General features: G+C 40.5%; 1 protein-coding gene across 1 annotated transcript in view; it reads left to right on the top strand.

The window, feature by feature from the left end:
- The first annotated feature begins 8,213 nt into the window (after positions 1–8,213).
- The window catches only part of CFAP47 (cilia and flagella associated protein 47), a 363,705-nt gene continuing 352,879 nt past the window's right edge, over positions 8,214–19,039 (top strand). The window contains exons 1-2 of the mRNA XM_075174429.1: positions 8,214–8,609; positions 12,001–12,152. Of these exons, the coding sequence (XP_075030530.1) occupies positions 8,448–8,609; positions 12,001–12,152 (314 nt within the window). The 5' untranslated portion in view covers positions 8,214–8,447. The remainder of the gene's footprint in view (positions 8,610–12,000; positions 12,153–19,039) is intronic.

A 19,039-nucleotide genomic window follows, 5' to 3' on the forward strand; every position in this document is an offset into this window, starting at 1 on the left:
AAAAAATATGTAAAACCAGGATTAAGCTGAGCAAGAAATATTAGGGTAGAGATATATAAAGTAAAGAATGGGATAGTGCAGGTCAGTTGAACGTCCATGTTTCTCCTTTTTTCCTAGTGTGGGAAGAAACGTTAAAAAAGCAATCTGAAAAAAATCAGTGTAAAATTCATAAAAGAAAGCATATGTTGACACAATGCATCATTAACCTACTGAGTAGCATGGATTGCCCAGAGTATGTATCTTCTATACTCTGCAAAATACGTTCTATCCTAATTCCCATTTAACACTATTCTGAAGCTTTGCTATTGATCTTCATGGCCATCATTGGATCAGGACCCAGCTAAATTGGGTAGTATCCTTTCATCTGTAACTTACAAAGACAAATGAGCTCTCCTAGTATAATGCAACAAGCTACGATGACATTCATGAGGACTAGGGATAGTATTTTCAGGCAAAGTGGATTGATAAGGCAACGAGTAACCATAGAAGGTTATACTGAACCATAGTCTGATTGCTTTTAAAGTATATAGACATATCTATTTGGTAATGGTTTCCAACTGTAATTGAAGTCAAGGAAATAAAGACATCAAGCAGCTCAGAAGGCTGAGTACCTAAAAAGCTGAAAACCAAAGAGTCATCCGACACTCCAGATGATCACAATGCAAATTTAATTTATCTGACTAAGCACTTGGATTCTAAGGAAGTAAGTTGGATAAACTGCATATAAAATGTAAAAGATATATGTATAATAAAAATACACATAATTGTACCACAAAATGATTAGGCAGTAATTTTCAGCCTTCAGGCAAAAGAAAATAAATTCACTAATATCTGAACATGCTCCTCAATAATTTTATCTTTACTGCCGAAGAAAAAGATTCTTGAAATTTTTTAAGTAACTAGATAGCAGGAGACCTGCATAAAGTCAATGTAATATATGGAATTCTGTTTTAAATACCTATGTAAGGGGAGGGGGATGATCATCCTCTGGAGGTACTTATCTCACTCCTAACGATAGCGGAACCTTAGACTAGACATTGATTTTATATCAGTGAAGTGTGGCAAGATGAATTCCACCATTAGTAACTTTAGGAAATTGCATCTGAGTTGTGTATAGTGGAAATTTAATATTGATTCATTGATGCCAATAGCTGTTGACATCTTGACATCAGCCTGGAAAGTCTACTGCTCTGGTTCAACATGGTAAATATGATTTTATCGGAGTCTTTAAAAGCCACAGACAGCTGTTAAAGAACTCCTGATTTATATGAGAGATTTTCAGAGCCATCCCTTATCTGACTTTCCTATTATCCATATATATATATATGCAGTTTCCCCATAGTTATATTCTGTTTTGATCAGAGATGATCTGCCCAGCTCAGAAACATACATCTTCATCATGTTTCTCAGTGCAGTTCAATGATTTTTCTTTCTACCCAGCAATTTTTATATTTGTCTAATACATGAAATCTGTGAGTGGATATGGATGCTTTTAGAGTTACTAAATTTTTCATGAACAAGGATGTTTTCACACATTGTGACTAAAAAAGATACCAGATGCAGAAAGCATTTCCATTGGAGCAGACTGCAGGAAACAAAGGGCATATTTGTAATTTGTTATATAGAGCCTGGTGCTGAAAACTTTGGACTAGCTGCTGTGAGCTTGTAAGACCAAAATGTTCAGCTCAGCACTGTGTGCCGGTACTAGCCTGGGTCCCCAAATCAGTATTGTCATGTTATAGCAGTACTATGACTTCCCTCCTAGTCAGGCTATTTAGCTAAACTGAAGGATTACACTGATAAAATCACTCCGCTTCTGCTCTATAGATACATATAATAGCTCAGTGTGTGGTTCTTGGAGCCCTAAACCATATTGCCCAATAATGGAGACTATGTATTTATAATACAGGTTTTCCATTTTGTGATGGATTGACCTTGGCTGGATGCCAGGTGCCCACCAAGCCGTTCTATCACTCCCCCTTAGCTGGACAGGGGAGAAAAATGCAACAAGTGGCTCGTGGGTCAAGGTAAGGACAGGGAGATCACTTAGCAATTACTGTCATGGGCAAACCAGACTCGACTTGAGGAAATTAATTTAATTTATTGCCACTCAAAAATCAGAGCAGGGTAATGAGAAATAAAACCAAAACTTAAGGCACCTTCCCCCCACCCCTCCCTTCTTCCCAGGCTCAACTTCACTCCTGATTTTCTCTACCTTCTCCCCCCGAGCGGCACAGGCGGATGGGGAATGGGGGTTGCAGTCAGTTCATCACACGTCATCTCTGCCGCTCCTTCCTCCTCGTCTCTTCCCCTGCTCCAGCGTGAGGTCCCACCCACAGGAGACAGTCTTCCACTAACTTCTCCAACACGAGTCCTTCCCACAGGCTGCAGTTCTTCACAAACTGCTCCAGCGTGGATCCTTTCCATGGAGTGCAGTCCTTCAGGAACAGACTGCTCCAGCATGAATCCCCCATGGGGTCACAAGTCCTGCCAGCAAACCTGCTCCAGCGTGGGCTCCTCTTTCCATGGGGTCACAGGTCCCGCTAGGAGCCTGCTCCAGTGCGGGCTCTCCACGTGGTCACAGCCTGCTTCGGGCATCCACCTGCTCTGGTGTGGGGTCCTCCATGGGCTGCAGGTGGATATCTGCTCCACCATGGACCTCCATGGGCTGTAGGGGGACAACCTGACTCACCATGGTCTTCAGCAGAGGCTGCAGGGGAATCTCTGCTCCGGCACCTGGAGCACCTCCTCCCTCTCCTTCTTCACTGACCTTGGTGTCTGCAGGGGTGTTTCTCTCACATGTTCTTGCTCCTCTCTCCAGCTGCTTCCAGTCCAAGTTCCCCCTTCTTAAACATGTTATCACAGAGGCGTTACCACCATTGCTGATTGGCTCAGCTTTGGCCAGAGGCTCTATCAGACATAGGGGAAACTTCTGCCATCTTCTCACAGAAGCCACCCCTGCCGCCCCCCTGCTACCGAAACCTTGCCACACAAACCCAATACACATTTACCAATTTCTACAGAGTCTCTCTAAAAAGAAACAAAAGGGAAGGCATTTGAGATTGCCTTGTCTAACTGACAATCTCTCTGTCGCTCCCTTTTTTCAATAATTTTGGTCCTGCTCCTTTCAACTCAATCTGAGAAGGGAGGAGGTCTCAGAGATTGGCAATTCTTACACGTTTTGTGAAGACTGATGGTTTCATTCAGCAAAAAGACCCAATAAAATCTTCATTAGTTCTGCTTCTCACAGAATGCTTTGTTTAGTGGAGAGACCTTTAGAGAGAATTAGAGCCCAAATCTGTCATTTTGAACATTCTTGTTTTCTATTAAACAGAGCAATTTGCAAGATTAAATGCAAAGGAATATATCTTATTAGTCATTATCATTTGGACTTTGTCTGTTTCTGACTCCTAAAAGCAGATATAAAAATACACATGCTTTAATTGCTTTACCAGTAAGTGGCCCTATTTCCTTCTAGTATATTCTAAGTATATTTATTTCTCCTGAAGCAGAATAAATAGGTCAGCATTCACAGTTCACATCACAGTTCCTCCGGATTCAGATTCCAGCAACGAAGTGCAATATGAGTGGCAGTTTGTTGAAATTAGTTTAATTATCTTAGGTACATCTGTCATTTCTTGTTGCTGAATTACTTTCAAATAAACCACCCTTATGATCATTTTAACTGCCCTTTTTCTAGCCTCTTGAATACTTTCTGAAGGGATTTGTCTGTATTTTTAGAGATTCCTGGATGAGTGAGAGCTACTTCTGATGTCATATATGACTCAGTCAGTGCACAAGCATCTTTGACCCGCCTTCAGAACATGGATAGATGTTTTCCCCCTGTGCAGCAGGGGAAAACAGACTGGTGATGGCTTTCTGATTCTGCATCTTGTTTTGCCTGGCCATGGCCCCAGGAGAGATCTGAACAAGCTGGGGGCTATTTCATTTTAAACAAATTGGCCTCGTCTATTAACTGGAAAGAACTAACCATGCTATTTTTCTGCCTGGAACCTGGGGGGATAGTCAGATCAGCAGATAGTCAATCAAGTTTCAGGTCTGGAAAGCCTGGCTTATAAAAGTTGGAAGTGACTCAGGAACTGAGGTGTGGTGGAGATTTATGTGAGGTTATACTCTTCACTCTGATGACTATAATAGAGTTTTGAGAAGTTTGCTGTGAAGCTTTATTATTCATCATCTGATACTGTTAAGGTGAATGCAATGTGAATCGTGCAGGTTACTGCACTGTAAAATAGCATGAATTTCTGCAGAAGTAAAATCACACTTAATGTGGTCATATGATTTACTGATAAAGGAGAAAGAATATACATAATCCATACCCTAGCACTAGTTATAAAGGATTCTGTCATCAAAACAAAGTACGTCTGTTCCTTTACAATAGTTTTTCTCTTTGGGGATGATTATTAGGTTACTAATAAAAAAGTTTTATGAAGCCGGCATAAGTTGAGGAAAGGAAGGAGCAGAGTCCATTATCTAATGTTGTTTCATAATGAGATATCATAATGATGGCAATAGTAAGCATTTGGATATAATGGTTTGCAGAAGAGGAAGAGATCCTAGCCAAACTATTTCAGAGATATCAGGAGTCTTTTAATGCAGAACTTGGCTCCTCTATACACAAGCTAAATCAGTTAAAATTTGTCTTTTAAAAACTTAGTTAAATAGATAAAAATTTTTTATGGACCTGTCTACATTGAATCAAGTGAAAATAAGGCCAGTGTTCTTTGCTACAAATTCTTTTATGACAGAATTGATTTTTAAAGATTCTGTCTCTGCTACTTGCTTCAGCCTCCACTCACAATGTCAATAATCACCCTGTCAATAGTGCTGCTTCAACTGTTCATGAGCTAGTGCTCTAAACTGAAGCTGAGAAACTATCTTGCTAAAGACAACCCTCCTCCAGCGATACCAAAAAAGAGGTACATGTATGAGTGCTTTTACCCTGGATTGTTTCACAGGTCAGGTTTATTATATAGTCCCACATGGAGCTCAATTAGTAGAAGGAAGGCTAGTGACCTGACGGGGAGGCAGATGGGAATGTAGGACACTAGGAAGGTCAGAATTAGAGAGGGCAGGGAACTTCCAGTGATCCTCTTGTATTCCAGCAAGGTCTGAACTGAAACAAAAAATCATAAGCAATTTTTGTTTCTAATAGTTTTGCTAAAAATATTTGCCACAATTCTCAGCGGAATGGAAAAAATAAGCTTGTGACTGACTACTTGGCTATGAAATAGTATATAACAAGTGACATATTTGACATTTTCTCTGAACTAGTTAGTTGTTCACTTTTGAATTTGATTATTTCCAAGTACTAGAATGTGTGATCAGAAAGATAGAACATTTCCACGTTACTTTAATGTGAAAACTGAGGAATAACCCAAAGTAACATAAACTAATGAACTTGTGACTTTTTGGTGCCATCATGATGTCTGTATAAAGTCTCAAAGGTTTCTCTTTCTTTGGATCAGACATTTCTTAGGTCTGATCTTGTGTCCCTTGACTTTCCTCAAGAATTCATTCAAGGATCAGCGAAACTATGTAGACTGTTCTCCGTTCTCTAGTGAAAAAGCAGAGGGAGTTTAATTCTTTGATCAGGTAATCTTCTATTTTAATTTTTTCTTCCTTTTTTTTTTTTGTGTGTCAGTGTGTCAGTTAAGTACAAGTTATCATAAAACAGATTCAAGTAGTCTTCCCAAAGAACTCCCTTCAGAAACCTGGATTTTACCCTTAGTGCTTGCAATGTCGTATTCCCACTCATTCTTCAGTAATGTACAGATGGGTAGTTATCACTTGGATTTTTAAGAGGGACAAAAAGACTTGTTAGCGTCCTTCCCCAGTAACAGAAACAAAGGTTCTCCTCTCTCCTTGCTCCCTCCAGGTTTCCTGACCCATTAAAAATAGGCTTTTTGCCCTTTTTGTACTTTGTTGTTCTGATCTGTGCCATCCATGTTTGCAGCTTCTCACATTTAACTTTTAAAATATAAATAATTCGAGTCCTCATGCACTTTCAGGGGATGAAGTAATCCAAGGCAAAACATTCTGAGTTAATCAAAACTGATGTTTGAGGTTCTGTGTGCATGCTGCGCATGCGGCTCCCCCCTCCTTGCTTCTGCTACATCGAAGCAAAGCACAACATGGTCCATTATCTACCTCCAAGTCTGCCTAAGTGCTGGATTCTTGTCAACTTCATTTTACCACTTAAACTACAACATAGGAAGGCATAGAGACACAGAAGAGGAACACATCTTTCACCACTCAATAAATGCATGCAATGAATTATTAGTGTAGTCACTGGCACTGCAGACTGACTGAGCTTCCCACCAACAAATAGGCGTGTTAGTGCCCTGCTTTGGTTCTATGTGGACCATATCTGTGATTAACATGCATGCCCAGAAGAGAAATCAGGTAATTTTTATTTCAATTTAATCCATCTTTACTTTAAGAAACCCAGGGCAGGAAGAGCATCCATGTCTGTATCACCCTTCACTGTCCCAGGCCATTGTTGGAGAGGGACTCTGTGCTGGTATATTCCTTCCCCCCGCTCTCTCCTGGGCCACTCTATGATCTCAGAAACTCCTGATGAACTTTAGCCTCTGTGTAATGAGTTGGGCAGTGAAGCGTCCCTTGACTGTACCCAGAACTCTTGCATGGCTGAAGTGGGGGAACGGCACTGACTGTACCAGAACTCCTGTTACCTAACCCAGGTGGGGGACGAAACTGGGGATAATTCATCACCCCCTGACACACCTATCTGAGTCGTAACCTGGGTGGAATGGCACCGTTGTTCTGAAACTACCACCTTGGACTGTGGCTGGTATAGAAGTTTATGGATGACTAAAGCCAATCATCTTGCAAACCTGTAAACAGCGATCCTAAGTGAGACCCTTTGAGCTCTCCTGGACCGCAGCGGGCTGCGCCCAGAATCTCCCTCCGAGTGGGACACTTCTCAGAGTTCGTAAACTCTCGAATTTGTGACATTCGGAGGACTGTCGGGACCTGGGCTGAAACACTCCTCGGCCGAGACACTCCTCGGGGCTCAACCCTTCGCCCGTTGAGAAATGCCAAGGCATTTAATGTGAGTATTTCACAAGACTTGAGGGGAATTTTTAACAGGTATACCTTTATAAATTCATCTAGCTTTGGGCCCTTACGTGTGAATTGATCTAGATCTCGTGTGTGTGTGTGTTTGTGTGTACTGATTTAGATAACCAGTAGTAAGCATAAACTGTAATCAAGTTGCTTTAGTAATTGTAGTAAACTTGATTAGCTCACTTTGTAACTGCTAAATTAGTCAATGATTAAGTACTGTTAAAATCTTATGATTTACCTTAAAACTGTGAATGAACTTTAGGTTGCTACTAAACACATAAAATCCCTTAGGCATAAACCATTGACCAGGTCTGAGACTAGGGGTAGATCCAGCCACATCTAGACTCCTCTCTGAGAAGGAGTTTAGAAAGCATAGGGGTCTACTCTGACCCTCGTGACTCAATGGGAGGATTTCATTATCCCTTTTGTATTAAACACAAACTGTTGTCCAAGTCTGAGACTAAGATTGGATCCAGCCGGGTCTTCTCTGAACTTTGTGACTCAATGGGAGGGTCTCCCTTACCCTTTTGGTCCTCAATCTCTGTACAAATCATTCCAACAGAATTCTGTCATGATTTTCCCTATGTATACTTAATGCATGTAATGAGTAATAGAATGAACCTTGCCACTGAATTCTGTTAAGTCACACTTTTATAAATTTCTATTAAAATCACCTTTTGCTGATACCTTTGCCAGTGATTCTTTAAGCGGCACCAAAACCACTCATTCCCAATAGACTGGTAGCAGGAAAACACCTCAGGTGAACAAGAGGGACTGTGCTGGACAAGCCCGAGCCCCACGATGGGGCATCGGCTCAGGTATCTCTTTACTCGTAAACACAAGCCAAAGGGATGTGGCCATTTCGGTGTGCTTCCAAAAAACAGCGGGTCTGGGTTTTTTATTTCCTTCCAGCTCCTGCCCGACCTGGCGCCCATGAAATGGCAGCCCTCCACCTGCCCCAACAGCCCTGCCTACCGGGGTCTCCTGCACCTGCCGAGATGGCAGTGTGTGAGGGCGTAGCAGGGCGCACTCAGGCTGCGCGCCTGGGGAGACCACATGGAAACACCACAGCTTCGGGCTAAAAATCCCTTCCTTTGGGGAACGACATCGCATGGCCGGGGACGCCCAGACCCCGCCGGCTCCGCTACCCGCGCCGAACGGAGCCGCGCCGGGCCGCTCGCCCCGCCCCCGCCTCTACCCGTCTCTCCTCTTCCGATTGGTGGGTTTGGAACCGCCGCTCTTTTCTTCCAATCAGCGTCCTGCGTCCGTTGCTAAGCGATCGTTTCCAGGCCGCGCTGGCCGCCTAGCTAGGTGAGGCGGCGGCAGCGGCGGCGGCCATGGCGGGTGGGTGGCGGGACGTGTCCGGAGTGCGCATCGCCCCGGCCGAACTGCGTTTCAGCGACGCGGTGCCGGGGCGCCGCTACCGCGCCGCACTCAGCGTCCAGAACCGGCGGGTGGAGAGTTGTCGCTTCCAGCTGCTGCCGCCGCGCCGGCCTCAGGTGAGGGGTGGCCGGGAGGGAAGCGGAGGGGAGCGTCTGCCCCCGCTGGCCCGGGTAGGGGTGGGTAACGTCGTCGAGGCCTGCTTCTCTCCTGTCGGCTCTGTGTTTGTTTGTACAGTACCTTGCCCCACTCCAGCGTGCGCGAATAACGGTAGTGCCTCGTGGGAACACCCACCACACCCCGAGTCCCGCGGGTCTGTATCCTTCCTTCCTGGGCTTGCCCTGAGGAACTGGTACGCAGCCCACTTGCTTCGTGCTTGCTAGGCTCTCCTTGAGGTGCAGAACATTACCAGAGGAAAAGTGCATCTCGAGGCCTGCTTTTATTTTCTGCAGTTTTACGGGGGGGACGTCTGCCCACAGGTTTGCTCAGTTAGGCAGGTCCTGTGTAAGAGGTTGCTTGGGTGGGTGTAAATGCTTGTCTGCATTCAGCTACTGCAAATGGAAAATGCTACCATGGATGCCTGAGCAGCTTATGAGACTGACTGGAATTTGCCAGTGGATTGGAAATGAATTTAAAATAGTTGAATAACTGGACAAACTGGAAAGAATAAGAGGCAATTCTTGGAGCCAAAGTTGTCTGAATTGCTTCTTGTGTGACAGTTCTGAAGGAGGGAGCAAGTCCTGGTTTATCGTTTTCTTGTGAGAACATGTAGGTGTCATTTCTATGATACTTGAAAAATATTCTTATATAGAGCTTCAAATGAGGCTGCTCATTTGAAGCTTGTAAGTCAGAATGAAATGAACTCCAATCTTCCCAGTTCTATATTTTCCTGAGGTCATGAGCAATTTGAAGAGAGCTTCCTTGTTTGTTAAATTCATAGTTTCAATGGAAGTAAATTAGCTTTCTTGTATGTCTTACTACATCAAGTCCCTTGTTGGTAACAAATCCTGCTTAGCTTTGCTGGCTGGCTTTGGACTCTTCAGAAATTTTATCCCTCAAGGCACCTGTGAGTTCCTCGTTATTTCAGAGCATTATGTAGAAATGGATCACTTTGCTATGGTGTGAACAACAAATTTGTGAAGTGTTCCAGATCAGCTGAAGGGCACAAACTTTTGAAATGGTTTTTGCTTGGATTTCCATAGGGCTGACTGATAGCTCTATTACCTCATTTCTGTATTTTTCTAAGTTTTATGAGTGGAATAGTCCATTTGTTGTGCTTGCTTGTGGAGAGCTTTCTCAGAAAAGAGAGTTTAATAATCTTTTCTCAAGATAGTATGATTGCTATTAATAGCATCTGATTAGTTCTGGAAAAATCATTGCCTAGCCAGACTTTTTAAAGGTAAATGCATCTTCACAATTCTAACCAGTTTAACCCTTGACTTGTAACCTGTGTGGGCCCAGCCAACCCCAGCTGTGGTTAGTAGTTTTATATTGGTCTTTCATCTAGCTAGTTTATTATCCGTTAATTACGTCAAAATTAGGATCAAAGGGTTGAACTGGCACTGGGGGTTGAACTGGGCGTTGAACAGAAGTCGGTGTTGCTTTGTGTTCACAGCAACTTGAACTATGAATAAGTATATTCCGGGGTTGTCATGAAAATGATGATCAGACAGTTTTGAAGTACCTTGGATAATTTCACTATCTGAGTAACCAGCCTTTCTTTTTGAGGGCAAGAGTGGCCAAGACTGTGTATGCATTTTATCCGCCCCTTAAATTGCTAATTTGCATGATGTAGACAGGTTGATTTTTATTACACTGTAACTGAAGAATTTTGGAATGAGCTGGAAACTGTTGAGAATGCTTGATTTGGTAGGGCTGGGTTTACTCTGTTTCGTTAGTTTTCATCAATTTTTCATGTGCTCCAGAAGTGGAAAGGCAGAGTCAAATTTAGAAAAGAGAAAAGGTTACTCAATCATAATTTATGAGTCTCTAGCTCTGTGAGTATCTCATGCCTTTTGCCGAGTATTTTAATGCTGTTGTGCGTGAGATGACCAATATGACAGTTAGGGGACAAGATTCCACTTCACGTGCTCAGTTCCAGAAAGGTCTGTTGTGTTGCCCTTTCTTATTCCCAGACCTTATGCTGCTATCTGTGATTACATGGCTTTGAAGTGTATGATTCATCTGTAAATTTTCTGAGTCATTACATTCATAGACTGCAAGAACTGAAAAGTAACCTTCCTTGAGCTGTCATAGTGCATGGCCAAGAAATGCCTTTCAAAGAATTTAGCTCACAAAGAAGTTTTCCATAGGTTTCATTAAAAGTTCTTAGTACAGTATATTTATTTCCTTTGCATGGAATGAATATGCATGGCTGTTTAATTCTCTTTGGAGAAGAGATAAATTTTACAAACTTCAAAATTAAAACATGGCTACTCTTTCAAAATCAAGCTCATAATCGTGATGCATATTACACAACAAATTTCCTTTAGCTGAGTATTTATACTGCTAGGAATATTTTAAAGGAATGGAAGGAGATGCTTAGACAATAGAATCAAAAAGTAGTAAATTATATGTTTGCATATTTCAGACATAAATTAGAACAGAAAACTTAATACTGGGATAACTCTCTTTCAGAAATAAACATTAATTAACCTGGACATATAGAGCAGAAGCCTATTGTGCATAGAGTGATGTGAATTTTACGGAGACTGAAACACCAGAAGCTTTAGAGCTTGCTCTGAGACTTTGCTAAGAATGTGGGAACTGCTGGATTTCCCACTACGTGTTAGTAGGTTACTCGTGTATTCTGTTCAGGGAAAGATGTGCAGGGGGTGTTGCATATAAGCAGATGCTTTCAGACCACAACAAATCCAGAATTATTTTTTGAAAGAGGAAAAGGTGCTTTCCGTCAGCTGCTTCTGTTTTTTTTTTCTCTTTCATTTGAACCCCAAAATTGGAGGTGCCGTGGACCTTTCAAGCAGATTTTCAATGTGCAGTGAGACTTTCTGTTGACGTCAACTGAATGTTGGTCAGACCTAGAGAAACTCTTATGCTGTCTCCTTTTGTTGCTGCTTTGGACTGAGACTTAATCCTTGTTACTTTCTCAGGTACTAAAAAGATTCTGCTTGAGTAGTAGCTGACTTAATTTTGTGTTGCTCACAAATGACAGCTTAATTTTGTGTTACTGCACTATGACAGCTCAAGGTTTATTGCAGCAGCAGGAAAAGCTAGATCTCTCTTGGAAAGACTAGAAATGATATTTTGCTAAACCAACTCTTCCGTGTAATTTGATGGGTTAGTATTCATTCTGTCTTTCTGTTTTACTGTAAAAAGTCTGGACTTCAGTAAATAAAAAGAGAAATTTTATTAAAACCTGCATATTTTAAAGTTGGTTGTGAATTTTAAATCAATCTGCATATTCTTCTGAAAATGAATCACATGTATATGTTTTTTAATCTAGGAATGTTTAACAATTTTTAAAAATATTTATGTTTTTTTAAATTGCAGTTTAAATTGATTGTGGAAAATCCAGAAAATCCTGTTGCGAGTGGACTTCAAGTTACAGCTTTTGTGGAATATTATCCTGAGAGTGAGGAAGATCTTCAAGATAGACTACTTCTTTTAATAGAAGATGACATAGTTGATATCCCCCTGCTTGGGTATGATGGTCAAAAGTTCATACGCTCCTGTTATTATTTGCAGTTTAATCATGTGGAAAGTTTGCTAATACGTGTCACATATGACTATGTAATTAATCTGTCAATTGCATTGAAAACAAATAGTAAGTTTCCTTACAAAAGTAAGATTTTTTTTTTTTCAGAGCAGCACGCAGGTAAGAAGTTAATTGGGGTGATGTCCCTCTAAGATCCTAGAGAGAGTTTGGGTTTTTGTTTTTGCTTTGTTCACAACAAGTTGGTTGTGATAACGTTGATAATTTCTAATTCTGTATCAACATTAGACAAGTTAACATCTACTCTTAATGTCTTCCCTCCTTACTGAACCACTTGTATAAAAGATTTTCTAGTAATTGTCCATATTTGCAAAACTGGATTATAGTGAAAGTTTTGTTGCCTAATTCTAAAAATATGGTGTGTGTTTTAGAATAAGGTCACACATTCAAACATTCATTGAAACATTGTTCGCACCAAGAAGGGGCTGGTGGAGAATGTGAAGGAAAGGGCAGCCTTGGCTGCAGTGACAATGAAATGTGGAGTTCAAGATCCTTAGGGCACCAAGCAGGGTGCACAGCAAGCTCAGTACCCTGGACTTCAGGAGAGCAGACTTTGGCCTCTCCAGGGATCTTGCTTGGTAGAGTGCCATGGGACAAAGCCCTGGAGGGAAGAGGGGCCCAAGAAAGCTGGTTAATATTCAGGGATAGCCTCCTCCAAGCTCAGGAGCGATGCATCCTGACCAAGAGGAAATTGGGCAAAAACGGCAGGAGGCCTGCATGGATGAACAAGGAGCTCCTGGACACAGTCAAACACAAAAATGAAGCCTTCAGAGGGTGGAAGCGAGGACACGTAGCCTGGGAGGAATAGAGAGAAGCCAGGGATCAGGTTAGAAAAGCTAAAGCCCTGATGATAGAATTAAATCTGGCCAGGGATGTCAAGGGCAACAAGAAAAGCTTCTGTAGGTATGTCGGGGATAAAAGGAAGACTAGGGAAAGTGTGAGCCCTATCTGGAAAGAAACGGGAGACCTGGTTACCTGGGATACGGAGAAGGCGGAGGTACTCAATGACTTTTTTGCCTTGGTCTTCACGGGCAAGTGCTCGAGCCTCACCACTCAAGCTGCAGAAGGCAAAGGTGGGGACTGGGAGAATGAAGAGCCACCCACTGTAGGAGAAGATCAGGTTCGAGACCATCTAAGGAACCTGAAGGTGCACAAGTCCATGGGACCTGATGAGATGCATCTACGGGTCCTGAAGGATCTGGTGCTAAGCCACTACCCATCGTATTTGAGAAGTCATGGCAGTGCGGTGAAGTTCCTGCTGACTGGAAAAGGGGAAACATAACCCCCATTTTTCAAAAGGGAAAAAAGGAAGACCCGGGGAACTACAGGCCAGTCAGTCTCAGCTCTGTGCCTGGGAAGGTCATGGAACAGATCCTCCTGGAAGCTCTGCTAAGGCACATGGAGGATAGGGAGGTGATTGGAGACAGGCAGCATGGCTTCACCAAGGGCAAGTCCTGCCTGACCAACCTAGTGGCCTTCTATGATGGAGTGACTACATCAGTGGACATGGGAAGAGCCACCGATGTCATCTGTCTGGACCTCTGTAAGGCCTTTGACACAGACCCCCACATCGTCCTTCTCTCTAAACTGGAGAGGTATGGATTTGATGGGTGGACTGTCCGGTGGGTGTGGAATTGGTTGGATGGTCGTATCCAGAGGGTAAGTGGTCAACAGCTCAATGTCCAGATGGAGATCGGTGACGAGCGGTATCCCGCAGGGGTCTGTATCGGGACCGGTACAGTTTAATGTCTTCATCAATGACATAGACAGTGGGATCGAGTCCATCGTTAGCAAGTTTGCAGATGACACCAAGCTGAGCGGTGCAGTCAACACGCGTGAGGGATGGGATGCCATCCAGAGGGACCTGGACAAGGTGGAGAAGTGGGCCCGTGTGAACCTCATGAGGTTCAACGAGGCCAAGTGCAAGGTCCTGCACCTGGATTGGGGCAACCCCCAGTATCAATACAGGCTGGGGGATGAAGGGATTGAGAGCAGCCCTGCCGAGAAGGACTTGGGGGTACTGATGGATGAAAAGCTGGACATGAGCCAGCAATGTGTGCTCGCAGCCCAGAAGGCCAACCGTGTCCTGAGCTGCATCAAAAGAAGCGTGGCCAGCAGGTTGAGGGAGGTGATTCTGCCCCTCTACTCTGCTGTGGTGAGACCCCACCTGGAGTACTGTGTCCAGCTCTGGAGCCCTCAGCACAAGAAAGACATGGACCTGTTGGGGCGGGTCCAGAGGAGGGCCACCAAAATGATCAGGCGGAATGCAATGCCTCTCCTATGAGGAAAGGCTGAGAGAGTTGGGGTTAATCAGCCTGGAAAAGAGAAGGCTTTGGGGAGGCCTTGTTGTATCCTTTCAGTACTTAAAGGGGGCTAATATGAAAGCTGGGTACAGACTTTTTAGCAGGGCTTGTTGCGACAGGACAAGGGGGAATGATTTTAAACTAAAAGAGGGTAGATTTAGACTAGATACAAGGAAGAAATTTTTTACGATGAGGGTGATGAACCGCTGGCACAGGTTGCCCAGAGAGGTGGCAGATGCCCCATCCCTGGAAACATTGAAGGTCAGATTGGACGGGGCTCTGAGCAACCTGATCTAGTTGAAGATGTCCCTGCCCATGGCAGGGGGGTTGAACTAGATGACCTTTGAAGGTCCCTTCCAACCCAAACTATTCTATGATTCAAGGATCATTTTCATCAATCTGTGTGTGATTGTGTGTGCCTATCTATGTGTGTGTATATGAATATGTCTAGTATATAACATATATATTGGTTGGAAAAAGGAAGCTTCTAAATATAGTTTATCAGACTTAGGCTGGGTGGTTATCTGAGGGTGAGGGGCAATTGCTCTGGACTATCTTTCTCTCCTTTGTGTATAAAGAGAAATTAGGATGACAAACTTATATTTACAGGTCCAGCTTTTAGATGCCTAATTAGGACAGATGAATCCCATAAACTATTGAAAATCATAGTTTTTATGAAAATTTTAACATTGTAGATTACATGTACAGACAGAAAGGAATTTCCATGGAGATTATTCAGTATATGAGTTGTTTTTAAAAATCAAGCAGTCCCAGAGATGTCTCATGCTAGCCTGAAAAGTGTAAGGTTTTGCCTTCAGATAAGCAATACTTACTCCTACATTTTTTACCTCTTATGTCATGATTTTTTTCACTGATTTGCTTTTCCTTGTTTCATCTTAAAAGTTGTGGGATTTTTTTTATTTTAATGTTGTACTATGGTTGATGTAGGACACAAATAGTTAAGTCTGACGTGGGGTTTTCAAGTTGTTGTAAATTTTTAGAAAAGACTGTCTACCATTGGACGACTAGGAAATAACAATTTCAAGTAGTTGTTTTTTTCTGTGGTGTTTCTAAACTCTTATTCTCTTAGAACATGGTATTAAACAATGCTATTATAGCTTTCTTTAATAACTTCAGAGACATTTAAATGGAAAGCCCTAAATGCTTTTCTTTGACTGAAAGACAAGGATGACTTTTCATAAGGTAATGCAGAACTTAGTAATTGAATATGATCATTTTACTATTAAAAATAGCTTTCTATAAATATGTTCTCCCAACGTATATTTTCCTAGAAGAAAAAAGTGATTAGGAACACTTTATTTTTTTTATATTTTTAATTTTTTATTTTTAAAATTTAATTTTTAGGTTTTTTTTACTTTTTTATGTTTAATTTTTAATTTTTAAATTTTTCATTTTTAATTTTTTAAAAAAATTTATTGGGGTGATATTGTGGAAGTAAGACCACTCTAGGATGATAATGCTACTGGTGACTACTTTCTGGAAAGGACTTGCAGTAGATTGTTAAATGTTTCAAATCTTCATGTTTAACTGGCTTTTGTAGGGAAAAATTGACAGGCTATAATAATTTTTGTTTGTTTGTTTGGAAAAAACAAGTATACTTTATGGTTCTTTTTTAATCAGTCTTTTCCCAAATGTATTTTGTGTCATGTGTGTCTGCTGCTTATAGATAGATGATATTCAATTATTGCACTGAAGGATCACTAAATACATAATATTTTTTTTCTATACAAACATAGTTTAAAATGCATCATTAACCATTTTGAGAAAATAGTGTACATAGGGTAACACTGGTTGTGAAATACTAGTGAAAACATTTTTTTTGGATAAAAATTGCGTTGTCACTATGAAATGTCCACAACAGTGCTTAATTTGATGGAAGAACTTGAAAATATTTTCAAAGAAATATTTGCAATGTTCAGTTTTGGGGGACAGATACTTCCCCTCCCCTGAATTTATTTAATTCTGATGTGTTTTTTTCACTTCCTATTTAAAAGTTTGTGCATTTTTTTACATTTTTAATAACATTATATTATTTCTACTCATGTATCAATAATAATGCAGCAAACACTAATGCTACTTTTCCTAAAATGTCAAGAATTGAAATAAGTGATTTTAAAAATTTTTAAGGGTATACTTAGATTTACATCAAATTGCTATATATTTTTGTGACACAAACAGAATTTCTTATCAGTGACAAATTCTGATTTTTGGCCGACTCAAACGTCTCTGGTGAATGCCACTCAGATTGTGTACTGGCAGTACCTTTGAAGAGTTGTACATCTGCAAAACAGAATTAAGTTTTAAAGCATGTGACAGCAAGTTCAGAAAATTCATAAATATAATCCAAGATAATGTGTCATTGTATAAGAAATGTTTGCAAGTTGCTGATATTATTTGGACTGGCCTCTTTAAATGTCTGCTACTTCTTTCTTACCTATTAGCTTATTTGTAGTCTTCTTTCTTTTAAATTATATTGTTTTTCAGCTTTTATTTCTGTATGGATTATAGGGTGATATGTACATATATGTAATTCACTATGAATTTGTAGAAATTATGGGTCTACATGTTTTGCCTGTAGAATTTTATTGAAAGAAAATTTCACTGGTGGTTTAGGAAAAAAGCATGAAAAGATTTAACCTTTGTGCCAACAATTTGTGTGATTCCTTCAATCACATCTACTGTTCATTTTAAGATAATCTTTAGTCTGGGATGATATTCACTGAGAGTGTAGGAAAGGTTAGTTTCCCATACAACATTAAACTGCAGTAACACTCCACTTATTTTGTAACCATTTATTTGGTAAAAAATGCCACCAAGAGAATTTTATTTCTGTTGTGCTTTAGTGACATTAATATCACAGTTGTTTGGTTTGCAAGTAAAATAGCTGTTACGTATTTGCCTGGCTCATGAGACTAGATCCAGTGGTTAATCATATTGATTTGTGGCTCATGTATTTGATGTAAATTTTGGAGACCAAACAATGTTTTTAGCTTAATTCTACAGCATCATGGACTTATGATGTGCTCAGTAATACAAATGTAATGATTTAATTATGTAAATATTTGATCACCATAGAAAATACTTATACTCAAGGTTTGGGAATGTGTTTCAAACAAGCCAGTTGCGGTGGGTTTTTTTGTTTGTTTGTTTTTGTTTGTTTTTTTTAATGATTAACTGAAACTCTGCATCCAAACTCTGTTTTTTGAAATACAATAATTAAGAATTAATTTGTTTGTTTAAAAAAAATATTAAGAAAACATTTGAAATTATGCATTTCCAGGGATAAGTTCCATCTTCGTAAAAAAAACCCAACCAAAACCAAACCAGCAAACCAAACCACCCAAACAAACCCCACCCTAACTTGACTACCTCCTTTTTTGCACAGGTCTGTATCTATTAGAAAATCTCATTGCACTTAGAATTTATGTTTATTGCTGTCTACTTCGGAAGTTATATGTTTGGATCTTGAGAGGAGACACACTTGTGTTTCATTTTTCTAACAAAGCTTTTTGGAAGAATGTCTGAATACTTGGAACATGTGAAGTTTTTACAGTCTTTTCAAGTGTGCTCTAATCTTGATAGCTGTTTCCTTCGTGGTGGTTTTTTTTTTTTTATTGTTTTTTTGGTTTTTTTTGCCACATCTTGCTCATCTAGACCATCTCTTTCAAGAATTTACTTTTTTTTTTTTTGCATTACAATAAATTATTAAAGAGAATTAAAAACAGTGTATTAGCATTCCAAGAGCAACTTCTTTTGTTGCATTTCCTGATTAATTTTTTTTTCCTCTCTCCCTTCCTTTCCTTCCCCCTCCCCCCCTCCCTTATGCAATAGATTATATGAGCAGGGTCTACCTAGCTCGGCCAAGGAGATTTATCTTCCTTCTCCATTTAGTCTTCTGTACTGCATGTAGTGCAGATCATGAGATGCAATTGTTCCTGCATATTCCTATTTGTGGTTAAGAGGAGATAGACTGCTGTGCTGACGTAAAATTCCAACTGATTTCAAACACAGTTTTATGTGAGATCAGAGGTGTGATTGTATTAGAAATTGGGGCCTTTAAAATACAAGTTTCCTGAAGCGAGTATGATCTTTTCATTATGGCTAAGCAGTACCCAATACAGTGATATCATCATGCTGGCTGAGGTTCTTAAATAAATAATAGAAATAACTTGTGTCATTATCCACTTCTGTCTGTTATAATAAGTTTTGTTGAAGCCACATAAAGTATCTGTAAAACAAGATGACTGTAAATTGAAACTGGCATGGATGTTTTCTCTCTGCTTTTAGTTCAGGCAGCTGATAATGAAATACAGTGAATATTAACTTTGGTCTTATTTTGTGATGCAACTAACTCAAGATAGTTTTATTTAAAGTTCTTTGTAGTATAATAAAGTATTTAAAATTAAATAGAAATGTATACATTCCATTTTGACTAATTGTTTAAAGCTATATGGTTTTAAAGTTACAGTAGTTAGTCAATAAACAGCTTGAT

Source organism: Calonectris borealis, chromosome 1, assembly GCF_964195595.1.
Source record: "Calonectris borealis chromosome 1, bCalBor7.hap1.2, whole genome shotgun sequence".
NCBI classification, from domain to species: domain Eukaryota; kingdom Metazoa; phylum Chordata; class Aves; order Procellariiformes; family Procellariidae; genus Calonectris; species Calonectris borealis.